Genomic DNA, 15,446 nt, shown 5'->3' on the forward strand with positions numbered 1-15,446 from the left:
AGGCAAACGTAATCGACATTACCAGTGCTGCCATGGTTACGTTTGTGTTTATTAAAGTGGCGTTACCATGAATAGAGTGAATGTGTCATATTACGTTTTCTGCATCTCTTTCATCTGAACTGGGATAATTATGTCTGACACGGTCGCTGTTTGGGAAGTACCGCTCAGCGACAAGATCCACAAAGTGGAATTTGAGCATGGGACAACAACGGGCAAACGAGTCGTGAAGGTTGACGGCGAGGTTTGTCTTTCAAAAAAGTTGAAACCCGTTGTCTGTAAAATGTCTGACTGTCACAATTGCCTTATTTATTTTTGAGCGTGTTCAAACACTTGTGCCTGTGCGCTTTTCAGGAGGTCGCACGCCATGACTGGATGTTCAAATTGGTCGGCACCGAAACGTTTGAAATTGGGAGTGCCAAATGCATTATTACCATACGTGCCGTGAGCGGGTTCACCTACCAGTACTCCCTTTCCGTCAACGGCAAACAATTGTCAAAGTTCAGAGAACGTCAGTCAAAGATATTAAATACGTGGGTTGTAAATGTACTGGATGAACCGACAAGAATTGTTCTGGGTATGTTGAGTATGTTCAACGAAAGTCAAATACCAGTGGTTTATCCAGACCAACCCCCAAATCGTGGAAGACACCACCTACTGGCGGTGCCTCGTTATTTCAGCTTTAGACACACGTTGGCGTAAGTTTAATAATGACCAGATTTTGTGCCAGACCCCCTGTGCATTGCCACTCTGGAGAAACCACTGCCACGTGTCATCACAATTATTTATCTACAGCATTATAGTTATGCGAATAGAGCACGCTCTTGCATTAGATTTGCACATCTCTCCTGTATGCTTTCTAGAGCGCATTAGGTGGGCTGTAGCTGTTACGTGGTACCGTACAATTGGGCAATCTTTCATAACTGTATGTTCGTCTCTTTATAGAAAAGGACACGCTCGATGTTTACATAAATGGTGATGTGGCAGAAACTGTGGTAAGTGTAATGTGTGTAGTGCACCCAGTATATAAAGTGTCATTGTTCTTCTTGATAATGGTGGAAGTAGAAATGCCATATGAAATGCTTCAGTATGAACAAAGTAAGATGAGGCAAGCTAGCTGGTGGGAAAAAAAAAAGCATCCTTCATGGCATGGGCTTTTTTCTTTTTTCGTGATCTTTGTCACGGATACGAAGGCAAAACACCTGAGACAAACCCGTATATATATAGAACTTGGACAAGGTCGTTTTCTTGCGCTATATTTACCAGCAGTATCCCTGTGAGTCAGGGTGGCATGTGGCTCTAGGGTACCGTATGTCCTGGGACAACTTCGTAGGGATCCAGGCAAAACGTAATTTGTGCTAGAATACCTGCGAGCTCATATTCAGAACAGCCAGGCAGCATAGCGGGTCAGGCGATCCAAATTCGGGTCGCCGGACAATGTCAAACCAACAATGTCACGTTACCGACTACCCCAGCTATCAACTGTGCTAACACCTCCAGAAGGCGGTTCTCCAACATCTAAGCATATGGGAGCTGGTCGAAACCAAACGGGGCCACAAAAGAGAAATGGCAAAAGGGCAAGGGTGCAGGCCAGCTGGTACATGGTGAAAAAATTTGGAACCCGAGAAAGGGACAGAGGAGGGACGACATGACACGTTCTTGAGAACATGTCGTGTCGTCCCTCCTCTGTCCCTTTCTCGGGTTCCAAATTTTTTCACCACAAAAGAGAATTTGTTACATCAAAATATGCAAACAAAAGATAAGGCTCAGCCATCACAAAGTGCTCCAACTGGTCTTACACAGCGTGTTTAGCACGCTGTCCAAATCTGGACCCTACCTTCAGAAAAAAAAGCCTGGTTCCACCTCTGATGGCAGTATTCCTGACACTGTGAAAGTCCTCCTTGTGAAATGCTGGCATGCGCAAAACCATACACGGAATAATCTGGGAAAGCGCCCTTCTATAGTGTCGCAACGCGCGAGTCGATGCGTAGACTGTCCCAACAAATGGGAGTCCGATACGGGTATGCGGCACTGCTGTGCTTATATGTTTGATTTTCGAGAAATGTGCCGACTTGTTCAGGACAGACAAGTAGTTCGATTGGGATCAGGTTTGGCCATGTAACAATTATCCTGCGTTGCAGAATTTCGTGATTCCTTACATGGTGTAATGTAACAGAACAGAATATTTCAGTAACATTTTCCCCTAAAGTTTTTGTAGCTTAGCCCCATTGGCAGTAACGTTAACGCAACGTTACGTTAATGTTAACACAGTAATGTTATTGTTGGTGATTTTTGCTTTCTGTCATCTGGTGAAATTTGAGGCCTAAGACTGTTGGCATGCCCTTACCAAAAGCTCTTAGCTGTCAACTATTTGCTTTTGCGCATTTCACCGTTACTCCGCAGAATTCCCCATTCAACATCTTCGGAAGTGCGCCATGGCCATTCGTTTGCATTGACCATGCTGCCAAATACCAGATGACGTGTCTAATCTAAAAACGTTACGATTTTCCGATATAATTGCTATATGATTTTTCTATATACATATATTTTCCTATATATGATAAGTTAAAAGCCAGTTACACATCTAGAGGTAGTCGCTGTACCATGTTACTGTTCTCAAAGGGATGGTTTCATACCCCCTGCCCCTCTCAGAAAGCGTACCGTACAATTGCCCTCTATTGAACATGGAATACCGCAAATTTACCTGACAAAGCACGTCACAGTTATTAAAGAACCGAATTATGGATGGTGGCTTGCTAAGGGCGTGCTATCTCATGAAGTTCTGTATTAAGAGTGCATGTCTGAAACTTGGTATTGCGTATAATTAGGGTTCTTTGTTTTCGGGTTTTATGATTTTTCAAATTCGGGAGGGAAAAATAGGGTGCTATTCACATACTTACAAGAATTTGAGGAGAAATTGGGTGCCATGATCTCTGTTTGATATGTCATCAGGGAATTTTCGGGTGAAACGAAAGGCATATGAAACAGCAGCAACAAGCTGCTGCGACGCTGGAAGGAGAAACAAGAATCTTTATATTTCTTCTCGGAACTGGGGTAGTGAATAGCCGCTGTATTCAAACACTTGCCAGAGTTCCACAAAAGCGCGTTTTGGACTCCTGCAGTAGGGGATTCTAAAAGGAGGACAAATAGGTTGTCCCAAACAGCTCTCCTTGCTGATATTATGATTCACTTTTCCCGACGGTTTACCTAGTAAGACAGGTTTAAAAGACCACAAGGATTTCGGGTATATATCGGGTTTCACCCAAATTCTTGAGTACTTGTTTGAGGGGGAAGCTATCATGAGAAATCGGGTCTAACCCGAAAACAAAGAACCCTACGCATAATATGCCGAGATCGGAAAGCCTAAAACATCAAATCAGTAGTGCGATATGCAAAGTATATTGTCCACCTGGTGCTCATAAATATTTTTCTTTCATTTCTAGTCGGAGTTCGTGGACGACGGAATGGAAATTAACTTTTCCATCGGCCCTTATGAAGCATGTATCAAGGCTGTGAGCAGTGGAAGCAAGAGAGAGGGAATTCTGCACACGCTCATTGTCGATGGGCAGGTAATACCTGAAAGTAGCGACGTAGTGAGGGTGTAGAAAGGAAAATAATCAAAGAAGCAACAAAAAAGCAACTACAGGTTTTCCTGGCAATTTTAATCCAAGCGCCATCGAAATTAATCCACGTGCCATGCAAACTTTGTGGGGACACGGATTAATTTAGCTGGCACTCGGATTAAAATTGCCGGGAAAACCTGTAGATCAGTGCAAGGTACTGTAGGAACACAGAGTGATAGTGCAGGGATCTTATGCGTTGATGCAGAGGTTCATGTGTGCATTGTTTATAGGGGAACAGTTCAGATATGATGTTTAGCGTTAGTTTCTCCTGGCTAGCAGCGTTGCAGCAACAGCCATGCTTAGGGACCATCTTAAGATTTTTTTCAGGCTCTCTGTTCCTTACTTATGACCTTGCTCGAGTTTGGACCTGTGCCATTTGATGACTGGACCATGAATGTTTAGGCAAATATCTGTATTTTCCTCTTGTCTACTATCGTGCCCTTGTATTAATAATCATGCCTCAGAGAATACTGGTTTTTATGTGTAAGATTTATGTTACGTTTGATGGAAGGACTATCTGGAACATCATGAAAGTGGGGTAGACCAAGAGAGACAGGGAAGGTCTTTGTCTTTCCCAGTTTCACAATCTCATGTTCATGATGTGTCGGTCACATGACACGTAATTTCTGCATCAGACCAGCCTCCTTACGGCTGCAAAGCCTAGTAGAAGGCAATCTGTTCATTCTCTGTCATGTTTCCACACTGACATCTTCTACTAACTAAACTGACAGATTATCTAAAATTTGGCTTGCCCTCGACACACCAAGCGATAGAAATACATGCCTGTATTGTCAGCTGTGTGTTTACACTTAGCAGTTTGTAAGAAAGCCACGAGAAATTAAGGTATTTCACTGTCCACCGAGCCACTGACTTCTGGAAAAATTAAATGATCTTGTATTCAATATCTGAATGCATTGTATCTCCTCCCTACCGTAATCTCATACGTGAAGTCTTCGGGGTTAGGTAGAACAGCTCAAATGATATATTAGAATTGGTATTTCAGTGAAAATTAGCAATCGCTGTGTATGGATAGCCTGTCTTGTTGTGAACTTGTGCAGATATTTCTATGCCCTCATGAGCCCTGGTTGTGTATTGATGGTATCTCCATGAATGCAGTCAATTCTGTTTATAAGAGCTGTACTAAATGTTTCAAAGACATTATCTATAAGGCCCCTGGTTTTCCGCTGCAGCAAATTCAAAATTCCGCAGCTCCGACTCGTGTAAATTCTGCGATTTTCCGCGGCAAGCAGTCAGTGGCTACTTAAAGTGGGGAAACACTTTATTTTCTTGGGTAATGTGGGAACACAAAAAATATTTTATAAAATGACATATTTGAAGCACTGTTGTGGCTCAGCATTACATACATGATATTTTGTGTTCTCCTCCGACAAAGACAGAGGTCTGTCGCCCGCAATCATTTTATACCTGCCAGAAGATCTCTCGGCATCTACAGAGTTTATAGGAACTCTATAGGAAGGAGCTTACAATACACGCCCTGTGGAGGTTACATCTTTAGGACACCCTTTTTTGTTTCTGGGCTACATGGCATTATTTAGGAGTCTCTAAAGGCAAACTCCCAAACATCCAATCAAAATCTTCCGCTGCCACGGCTAAACAGCACACGGGAGGGACACCGCCCCTTCCTCAGGTGAAGTATGCACAGTAAACTTGGGCGAACGTTATCTTAAGCTAAACTGTCTGTCTTGGTCCTGCAGCGTGGGCAGTTTCGTAAAGCAGGCTTCACCTCGTGCAGGGCAGCGTCAGGCGAAGCCCACTTACGGGAGGTGTCGTTCATATTCTGCAAATAGTCGGATATTCGATTCGCGAATGAAATACTTAGAGAGACTGTTATTTGATTCGAATTCGAGACTTTGAATATGCATAAAAAAACCCTAAATATAAGGGATTCCGCGAAATTCCGTGCCAAACGCAGGATTCCGCGATATTTCGCAGAAAACCCCGGGCCTTAATTATCGGTAGTTTTGTGCAAACACGTTCCATGTTCATGTTATTCTTTGTACTGAGTAGTTGGTTCATGCAGGTCAAATGTAACAAACATTTGTGGCATGATGCTGGAATCTGTTACGTATGAGTGTAGATCCTGAACTGTAATCTTCTATATGACTCTAAGTTTAACAGGACTATACTGATGCCTCCCTTCCATGGTTCATTCAAGCCTCTGATCACGATAGCAGCACTCCACTAGAGTCGTTGGTGTAGTATTTTATTGCTTTTTATGCGGTGCATCACAAAAGGCACACTGGGCGAGACTATGTCGTAGTATTAAAGCAATCTCCCGGAGCAAGCTTTCAATTAGTAAATGGAGCAATGTCACAGTTCAGTCTAACTTGAAATTTATTGTAATTTAAGAGGTGAATATTAAAAGTAATGGAATGACTGGTGTCATAACAGCATAGCATTTAGGCATGTACTTCTGTTGTGGTATCCTACAAATGAAGGCGTGTGATAAATAAATACATAGTTTCTTCTTGTGAACAATTTGATTGATTTGATTTTAACAACCTGTAAAATGTACATGCGTTTATAAGTGCAGTTTACAAGTACACTGGTGGTATACGGGCAGATCAAAAATATTTTGACCCACACAGAGACAATACAGAAAAATGTTGATTTACATTCGCAACAAACCGAGTTTATTTTTGAAAGTTGAATAAAAATGTCAGAATTTTTGTGAGTCTGGAAGGCCTTTGTCTCTTCAGTCACTGCATTTATTCATTCTAAAACCTCATTCGTGCAATAAAATACTGAGTATCAGTGTCTCCAACACACTGGGCCTAAAGGGTGCAGTTTTAATTTTACAGGTATTTACAGGTATTTTAATTAACGTTGTCGTGCCTTGCCCTAGCTTTGCCCTAGCTTTGCCTATTAAAAATCTGTTCATTTAAATAATTCAACCTCTCCTTTGAAGCTGGTCGCAGTTTCTGCAGAGTGTCGTAATTGAGCTCGACCACCTCGTAGCCCAAGAGGCGAAGCAGACGGAGTCTGGTTGCGTGCTGGCCCGTCATGTGACTTCCGTCGTTGCAGTAATGTTCGGCCAAGCTGATGACCACTGCCAGCCTGGAAGAAGAGATGGTCAGGCTGCGCTAAGAGCTATGGACCACGTGACAAAATATGTGGATGTGACCTAACGTACCAAACATTGACACTGGCATCTTTTCGAGATAATTTTTGTGGCATACATATTTCTATGTGCACCCACCCCAAATAGGAAACGCACAGTTTCCAGTATCTGTAGCAGGCATCTCCACAAAGCAATGTTGTGTTGTACAAAGTGAGATACTATATGGAGTTAGTCTGGCAAATGTTACACGTTTGGACTGGATCGTAAAAATAGAAGACGGGGCTTAGCCAACTAGAGCCCTGCACCATCCACGGATGGAAGCGGATCCGCGGATATCCGCTTCCATCCGCAAATGGTGCAGGGCTCTAGTTGGGCTCTGCGGATATCCGCAAGATACTTGTGGATTCGGATGAAAATTTAGCACTTCCTGCGGTGTGCGGATCGGATGCGGATATACCGCGTGCTGTGATTTTTCGACCAGCAATTTATTTGTATTGCGCGCCTGCAGCGAGCGCATTCTCGGGTTCACCTTTGACCATGCACGGCCGAGACGGGAGAGGAGGCATTCTGGCGTATTCGAACCACGCGAGCACCGGCGAGGTAGCGTTCCACGCGTTCCAGAAGTCTCTCCATATCGCGTTTATTGAAAGGTTTACCTTTGCTTGTCGTCGTGGGTCCTTCCGCGACAGCATGGAGGCATCCGAAATTATACCAACATATATGCTTCCTGCGGTCTTTACGCGCCCTGCGAAACATGCGGATCGGATGCGGATGGTGCGTTTTGCTCAGCGGTTCGGATGCGGATGTAAACTGTTGTGTATGCTGCGGATGCGGATCGGACGCGGATAACGTGTGCACGGATGCGGGTCGGATGCAGATACAAAAAAAATATCATCCGCGCAGGGCTCTATAGCCAACCCCAAACTTCGCAGACTGGTAGCCATTTGTCTCCAGTTTTGTTGGATTTTTTTTTAAAGTGCTATGGTCCTGTAGAGGAAAAATTAAAAATCAAACAAAATCCCACTAAAAATCCGCCATTTTCTCCCGTATGGGGCTCATTTTCATTTCACCGCACACAGAGGGAGAGAATTAGTGCATAACGTCAGAATCACGGTCAGAATGGGCATGCCGCGTCGTTGAAGGCAGTGTGCCGGCGGTGTGGGGTGACGTGAATGTGAAGCAGACACAAGGAAAAATGGCGGTGCTTGCGTGAGGTAGGCCATTGAAAATGCGTGGGGCGAGCTTTCGCTTGATTTTTGATCTCGTTTCTTAATTGTTGTCTCTTGTTTCTTTCTTGTTTCTTAAAACTTAAGACAAGTGGCTATCAGACTTCAAAGTTTGGGGTAGGCCAAACCCAGTCTTCTATTTTTACGATGCGATCAAAACGCTATGACGTACGAGAGTCGTCATACGTCTGGCTCTGGCGATCTTCAGCGACCTTCAGCGACCTTCAGCGAGAGCAGAGTCGCTGCGAGTCGACTCTCGAGCGGCTGCTGGGGTCGAATAGGTGCCCGCATTTTAGAGTGGGAGGTCACTGCCACAGCTATGACATTCGTGTAGTAGCGTTTTTGCCCACCGGGGGAACTAATGTTCTCTCAACTCTCGAGTCGAGTCGAGTCGAATAAGCGAACACGACCATAAAGGGTACGCAATCGGGCTGGTGTGGTAGAGCGAACTTCATTTGACATGAAAGAACTGATGTTCTGAGCGAGCGTAGAAATGCGGGGTAGTTGGTAACTGTACATAATGATAAACGGAACGCAGCCAGGGACACGGACGAGGAAGTGCACAAACGTACTGCTGACTCTCAACTAACAGAAGTTTACTTGCAACACACATTTAAATGCAAAAAACAAGACACAAGGAATGTGACAACACCTTATCACAATATCAAAACAGAAAAAAATCATGTGTTGAGCAGCTAGTTTTTCTGTTTTGATATTGTGATAAGGTGTTGTCACATTCCTTGTGTCTTGTTTTTTGCATTTAAATGTGTGTTGCAAGTAAACTTCTGTTAGTTGAGAGTCAGCAGTACGTTTGTGCACTTCCTCGTCCGTGTCCCTGGCTGCGTTCCGTTTATCATTATGATGTTCTGAGGCTGGAACAACATAGAAGGGATAAATACATACAAATCCTCAATTTCTTTCTTCATTTGACATGTTTTGAGGGCATGCAAAAGGGTACTGAATTCAACGAGAGATTATGAAAAAGTTTAAAAAAAGGAGAAAGACAGAAGAAGCTCAAAAAAGCAGATTGAAAGGGATAAACTTGCTGAGTGTGGAGAGCGAAGCAATTTGGTCGGAGTCCACAATCACTGGGAGCAAGCTAAAACGCGGACACACTTGGCAAGCAGGCTCCCAGTGATTGTGAAATGGAAAGAGAGTTGGCAATCTCGGGAGAGATCTCTGTTCACTCTCAGAGCAGTGATGAGCCTCCATCTGATGTGCATAAACTTTCCACCTGATATGCACTTAATGTTCACGTTATGTCATCATTTAAGAAAGGAAAAATGCTTCTATATCTCAGCGCTCAATACCTGTTTAGCAACATGTGTATTTTAACAGTTGTAAATTCATTAAATTCATTAATTCATTATAGTCATTATATGAACTCATTAATGAATATATTCATAAAATCGTTTAATGAATCCATTGTTTTGGACACTTTGGACACAACTGCATGAATGGTCTCTTGAAGATTCATAGTCGAGTGAGCGAGGTAGAATTTCAACTTTCGTCATCCACAAATTTTTCCGCAGCGGGTAGAATGATAAGGTGTACATAGTTTCTTTGTGGACAGGCGATTTTGGTTTGAAATGCCATTTCACAGTAATTCTGATGCCGCATTAACATGGCAGCACTTTAGACCCGATTGAAATACTATACTCACACTCTGTCAATACCCGACGTTGCATCAGCCGGGATTGGCTTGCCTTGCTTGTTGAGCTGGATTAAATAATCTGACAGAAAGCAACAGCACATGTAATCGATTTTGCACACTTGATAGCAAGGCATGTAGAGTCACAAGTGAAACCTTTCCAATTACAAACTTGCAAAAAGAAGATTTAAAAAGCAGAAACATTGAAGCATGCTTTGAATGACACATGTGTACGATACATTAATATAACAAACAATTTCCCTCTTATACTGGAGTTAAATGTGTGATGGCACACCAGTGATGGCCATTAACTACTTCTAAGTAGTTTCACTATGACTACTAACTACTTTGCAATGGAGTAGTTTCACTAGTAGTTCAACTACTTTTCAGGGGAGATAGTTAAAACTACTTCTTTAACTGTTCCAATATATTTTAACTACATCTATAACTACTTAACGTTGTCCATCAACACCAATCCCATTCTATAGGGTTCTCAGACACCTAAATATGAATCACAAGCAGTGATAAAAGTGAAGAATAAGTACACATGCACGGCACAATTGCTCTGCACCTCTGTTTTCAGCAAACAAGTAGCTCAAGGTAAAAGTCAGATGCACAATTGTGCCATAAAGCTTGCGGCAAAATCGGAAGTAGTTGGCGCCTGCAGTAACCTAACTACTGTATAGTTAACTACTCGAAACAGTAGTTTAACTAGTAGTTGCACACTAGAGCCCTGCACCTTCCGCGGATGGAAGCAGATATCCGCAAGATACTTGCGGATGTGGATGAAAATTTAGCACTTCCTGCGGTGTGTGGATTGGACGCGGATGCGAAAGCAGCGGATTGGTAGCGGATCGGATGAGGATATGCTGCATGCTGTAATTTTTCTACCAGCAATTTATTTGTATTGCGCGCCATCAGCGAGCGCATGCTTGGGTTCACCTTGGACCACGCACGTCCAAGACGGGAGAGGAGACATTCTGGCATCTCGAACCACGCGAGCATCGACGAGGTAGCGTTCTACGCGTTGCAGAAGTCTCTCCATGTCGCGTTTGTTGAAAGGTTTACCTTTGCTTGTCGTCGTGAGTGCTTCCGCGACAGCACGGAGGCATCCGAAATTATACCAACATATATGCTTCCTGCGGTGTTTACGCGCCCTACAAAACGTGCGGATTTTGCGGATCGGATGCGGATGGTGCGTTTTGCTCAGCGGTTCGGATGCAGATGTAAACTGTTGTGTATGCTGCAGATATGGATCGGACGCAGATAACGTGTGCGCGGATGAGGGTCGGATGCGAATGGCAAAAAATCTCATCCGCGCAGGGCTCTATTGCACACTACATTTCTGCAAGTAGTTGATAACTACTTTTTAACTACAATCAGGTGGTTGAAGTAGTAAGTTTAACTACATGTAGTTAAACTACTGGCCATCACTGGTGCACACCAACTAAACCATTCTTAAACCAATGAAAACGGTTTCTTACCAATGATGTATATCTCTAAGAGGGGCAACTGAGGCTGCACAACGGAGAAACGAAAATTCTTGTCGCCGCCAAGAACCCTGCTCAGGTCGTCGTGTAGCGTGTGACGCAATCGTGATATTCGTCCATCTGCAAGACGTGCGTCAGTGCAAAAATACCTATTTAAACGTCTCTTAACAACTTGCATGAGGCTTGCATCTACTGACCTTTCCTCAAGCTTTTTGCGCTGTGGTCCCTCGGAAGGTAGGGTCCATAGTATTGCTTGCACTCGAGGGCTAAAGCAGAATCCAAAAATTTGAGTCTTCGGCTGCACTTCTGTAACTCGTGTTCTTGAAGCGTTTCTGAAACACGGAAGACCCGAGTTATTTTCGTGATGTCCCAAGTTTTTTTTTTACCCATCTGTTCCGCGTAAGCTAAAAGCGTCTCCGTTTCGCTGTTTTCGCTGCATCATTTTTATGGCATTTAACGAACTTCTACGATATCATTGCAGTCTTAGTTTTTAAAGGAACGCTCTCATCCAGGTGCCCATTTACGAAACAGATAGTGCTATGTCTGGCATCAGCTGACAGTCTACTTGGCTAATTTTTTTTTTTTACCACGCCGAGACTGGGAGGTGACACGGGTTCGAATCCTGTCACCGGCTGTGCTGTCTCGGGTTTTCCCTGGGTTTTCCGAAGACTTTCCAGACGTATGTCGGCACAGTTCCCCGTGAAGTCGGCCCAGGACACACACTAACCCCCCCCTGTCCCCCACTCCTTCCTGCTGTCCTCTCTCCATCTGTCCACGTCTGTACGCCACTCATTGCCACAGTTGCTTCCGGGCGCTCACACGGAATTTTAAAAATAAAAAGAGATTGGTAGTGTAGGGTGGCAACGACGTCTTTGCCGTGTTTCTGCTCTTGTTTTACATCGAATAGTAGTCAAGCTGTGCAACTATTTCGACACTATCAGCAGTGATCAATGAGGAATGAACCGACACCATAGTTTCGAAACCAACTCGGACGGGTGTATCCCGTTTGAAACTATTAAAAATAATATTTAGAAAATAAACGCGTAAGTGCCCACTGTTAAAAATATATCGCTTACAATATACGCTTAAAAATCAACGCACAAAAATAATCGCCGGAATATCCCCGTCTAAATAAAAACGCTGAGGAATCCACGGTTAAGAATATATCGTTAAAAATAAATCGTTTCAGAATCCCCCCCAAATCCACCATACAGTTGCTAGAGTCATGTGGTATGGCCCAAATCATGGTAAACTGCAAGCAAGGGACTTAAACTAACCTCAAGGATCAAACTAGCCTAAACTATCCCAAACTAACCGAAACCAAACTAAACTAACCTAACATAACATGATATAACCCGGCGTAAACTGCAATCAGTCCGCCTCCGTGCTAGATGGTGAGGGGATTTTGAAACAGTTTATTTTTAATTGTGGGTTATTAAACGGTGATCTCTAAACGGGGATAGTAGGCGGTTTATTTTAGGACATATATTTTTAACCGTGTGTTTTTTTAAGCGGATTATTCTTCAATGTTTTATTATTAAACGTTTATTCTTAATGGTGGATTTCGGGGACCCCCCACTGGAGCAGGTTCTAAGAATATATTTCTAGTCATCGAGCAATGAATAAATATCGATACGTATTTCTATATTTGTACTGCACTCCTCCGGCTTTATACCCCTGTCGCACGGCAAACCAAATGGCATTCCTGGCCAATGACAGTCGTACCGAATGTCATTTGTATGTATAGCATCGAGCCACACAAAGAAACAGAATGTGATTCGCAAACTACGTGACTGTCGATAATTGGGACACCAGGGCCCAACATATGAAGCATTATACAGGCGTGCTAGTTTTTCTTATTTCTTTTCCTCAAAAATAGCGAAGCATTGGATAACTTCACAAAAGCGTTGCATTTTCCACGACACTCACAAGAAAAGACAAGTAAGAAGCTTATCTGCATCACACTTGGCTACATGGCTAAGGGCAATGAGGGTAATTTTCCAAAAAACAGTTTTAAGCTTTACTTCTTTCGTGTCAAAAGTTACTAAATTTGTGATAAAACGTTGGATGACATGTTTTCATTCGTGTTCCATTTCTTCAAACGATTTATTGTTGTTACTTCTGCTACATCTCTACTGCGAGCATATGCAGTAGGTGTGGGAGGGAAAAGCAAATAAGTTTCCTGAACTCATTCGCATGTACGTATTGCCGTACAATAGGGAACGAATGTCATTTACTGGGGATGACATTCAATTTAGCTACCTAATCAAACGTAACTCAGTATAACTTATAATTACTTTTCCCAGTAACCGTAATTGCAGTTAGGTCACGTTTATGATTTTGTAATTGTAATTTAATTACTTTTATGTGGTTGAAAACATAATTCCATCCATCAATGGGGTAGAGTATCGCCTGTGGCGATGAAACTTCCCACTCTCCAAGGTCGAAAATAAAGTTGTTGTTGTTGTTGCATCATTCTTCAAAAGTAATCTTTACGGATCTACCGATGAAGAAATGATAATGCTAATTATCGTTCGACAAAAATGGCAATCTCATAGCAGGAAAACAGCTTACCATTCATTTTATCCAAAAAGAATGGACTGAACACCCTCTTGACAAAGTTCAGAGGGTACCTCTGCAGGTAGAGACAGGACACAAGAATGTCTACTACATGGTCGGGCCGAAACTGGTTAAACCTCTCTCTGAGCACCCACTCCAAGGATCCGAAAAAGTCCATCGGGTTCTTCGGGACCAGGTTGAGGAACCCGAAAGCATTCACAACCACGCGTACGTTCAGGAGCGCCATGTCCTTGTGGTTCCTGACAAAAAAGTCTGACACGGCATTGAGGAGCGTCTCGTTTCTCCACCGGAAGGTAGTGCAGTAATCGCACAGCGCATGGACTATGTCTTGGTCCATGCCGGCTCCACGAACGCGGATGTACCTCTCGAGTACCCTCTCAGCGACTGGATCGTAATACCTTAAAAGTCTCAGGCATTTGATCAAAAACCCAAAATCTTTGTCGGGAACGACATGGAGATTGAGACTGATCCACTTGGTCAAATTTTGAAGCAAGCTCTGCGGAACTCCCGATAGCCTCGTCAGTACGCCGAGTATGTAAGTGACGTCTTCGGACTTCATGTCGATAAGTTGCCTACTGGTGTGCTGCGCAGCCGCTCGCAGGACGACCTTCTGTGAGCTCTTGAAGTACGGAAGCAAGCTGTAGAGCTTTAGAATGTGTTTCTTTTCCATGTCCGCGGACTGCGCCGTGATACCTTGCCAAAAATGATCGACGGTGCCCATGTACTGGCTTCCGCAGCTAGTAAGGAGCGCGGTGGCTTCTAATATTTCCGGTAGCGTGATTCTGGCATCGCAGATTCTGTTCAAGATGACTTGCACGAATGTGTCTACGCAACTTGCCTTCTCTGCCGGGTTCTGGCTGTGCTTTACGAGCGCACGAAGTCCGTCAATGATAACTTCGGAGCTGCGAGATGTTGTTATGAGGTTGCAGAGTTCCGTGATGACCATCGACGCGTGGTTCTCACCCTGAGATCGTTTGGATCGAGTATCTCCGCTTGGGTGACACTTCATCGCTAGTAACTTGTCCAGCGCTTTCACACCAACTGCAGGAGTAAGTAGCTTCGGGTCGATATGTTGCAGGACGGTGTACACGTCCTTAACAGTGCTGCAGTCATCGAAGACGGTGGTGACACTGTTTGAGTTATCGGACGGCGAACTTGCGGAGGAAGGTTCCGTTTCAGCTTGTGCCGGCACCCCGTCTGAAAGCAGTGCTTCAGCTGATGTTCTCTTGATAAGGACAGGTAATTCTTCTATACTTATTCCGTCTTGCATGATCAACGTCGATCTTGTCACGTTCCGATCTGCTTCTTTTGATGACATACACCTGAGAAGCAGGCCGACACTGCACACGCGTTTCAAGCCGGTCTGCCTCAACGCCGGGGAATAAATTGTGTTCGCTGTTAGTGTGTTGCTGTAGTTTCTCAGGATGCACCGGATTTCCCGGTGAAGAACTATCTTTAACCATCTTACAGTGCGTTGTATTTTCAAAGTTTGGAACATTTTAGTGGGCTATTTTAAAGTTTACAGATTAATTTTCCATATCGCCGAATTGCTGACTGGGCGCCGTCATCTTGAATTGCGTCTGCTCCAGAGCGAGCGCGTCCGTGATAATTTCTTCAAAATTGTAACTAAAAATCATTGCAGAATTTTCTATTGCTTTTTAAGTTCACTAATCAGCCTAAGAAGTGCCAGTAAAATTTGTTTAATTTATTACGCTACTGTTCGCGCATTATTACACGCAGTAGCACAATCGTCATTGATAGCATGAGCCTTTCGCAGTTGAGTTTGGGTTTTCGTGA

The 15,446-nt window shown here is 43.7% G+C and overlaps 2 protein-coding genes across 2 annotated transcripts; one reads left to right on the top strand and one right to left on the bottom strand.

The window, feature by feature from the left end:
- Positions 1–42: 42 nt before the first annotated feature.
- LOC135386224 (fas apoptotic inhibitory molecule 1-like) lies at positions 43–5,307 on the top strand. The gene is made up of 4 exons (XM_064616038.1): positions 43–241; positions 352–574; positions 943–992; positions 3,441–5,307. Exons 1-4 carry the CDS (start codon positions 131–133, stop codon positions 3,600–3,602), a joined length of 546 nt encoding a protein of 181 aa, XP_064472108.1. The 5' UTR covers positions 43–130; the 3' UTR covers positions 3,603–5,307.
- A 1,180-nt stretch (positions 5,308–6,487) lies between these two features.
- LOC135384153 (FAST kinase domain-containing protein 3, mitochondrial-like) lies at positions 6,488–15,222 on the bottom strand. The gene is made up of 5 exons (XM_064613375.1): positions 13,644–15,222; positions 11,267–11,401; positions 11,064–11,189; positions 9,592–9,661; positions 6,488–6,698 (listed from the first exon to the last, which is right to left on the bottom strand). The coding sequence occupies exons 1-5, from the start codon at positions 15,145–15,147 to the stop codon at positions 6,494–6,496; spliced, it is 2,040 nt and encodes a 679-aa protein (XP_064469445.1). The 5' UTR covers positions 15,148–15,222; the 3' UTR covers positions 6,488–6,493.
- Between the last annotated feature and the right edge of the window lie 224 nt (positions 15,223–15,446).

This window comes from Ornithodoros turicata, chromosome 2, assembly GCF_037126465.1.
Source record: "Ornithodoros turicata isolate Travis chromosome 2, ASM3712646v1, whole genome shotgun sequence".
Taxonomy (NCBI): domain Eukaryota; kingdom Metazoa; phylum Arthropoda; class Arachnida; order Ixodida; family Argasidae; genus Ornithodoros; species Ornithodoros turicata.

What these genes read in the sequence shown, in the direction of transcription:
- LOC135386224 (XM_064616038.1), top strand. Translation starts at nt 131, where the DNA reads ATGTCTGACACGGTCGCTGTTTGGGAAGTACCGCTCAGCGACAAGATC. An exon ending in ACCGACAAGAATTGTTCTGG is followed by an intron (nt 575 to 942) that starts GTATGTTGAGTA and finishes GTCTCTTTATAG; the next exon opens with AAAAGGACACGCTCGATGTT. An exon ending in GTGATGTGGCAGAAACTGTG is followed by an intron (nt 993 to 3,440) that starts GTAAGTGTAATG and finishes TTTCATTTCTAG; the next exon opens with TCGGAGTTCGTGGACGACGG.
- LOC135384153 (XM_064613375.1), bottom strand. Translation starts at nt 15,147, where the DNA reads ATGTTCCAAACTTTGAAAATACAACGCACTGTAAGATGGTTAAAGATA. An exon ending in CTTTTTGGATAAAATGAATG is followed by an intron (nt 11,402 to 13,643) that starts GTAAGCTGTTTT and finishes TCCGTGTTTCAG; the next exon opens with AAACGCTTCAAGAACACGAG. An exon ending in CTTAGAGATATACATCATTG is followed by an intron (nt 9,662 to 11,063) that starts GTAAGAAACCGT and finishes GCTTTCTGTCAG; the next exon opens with ATTATTTAATCCAGCTCAAC.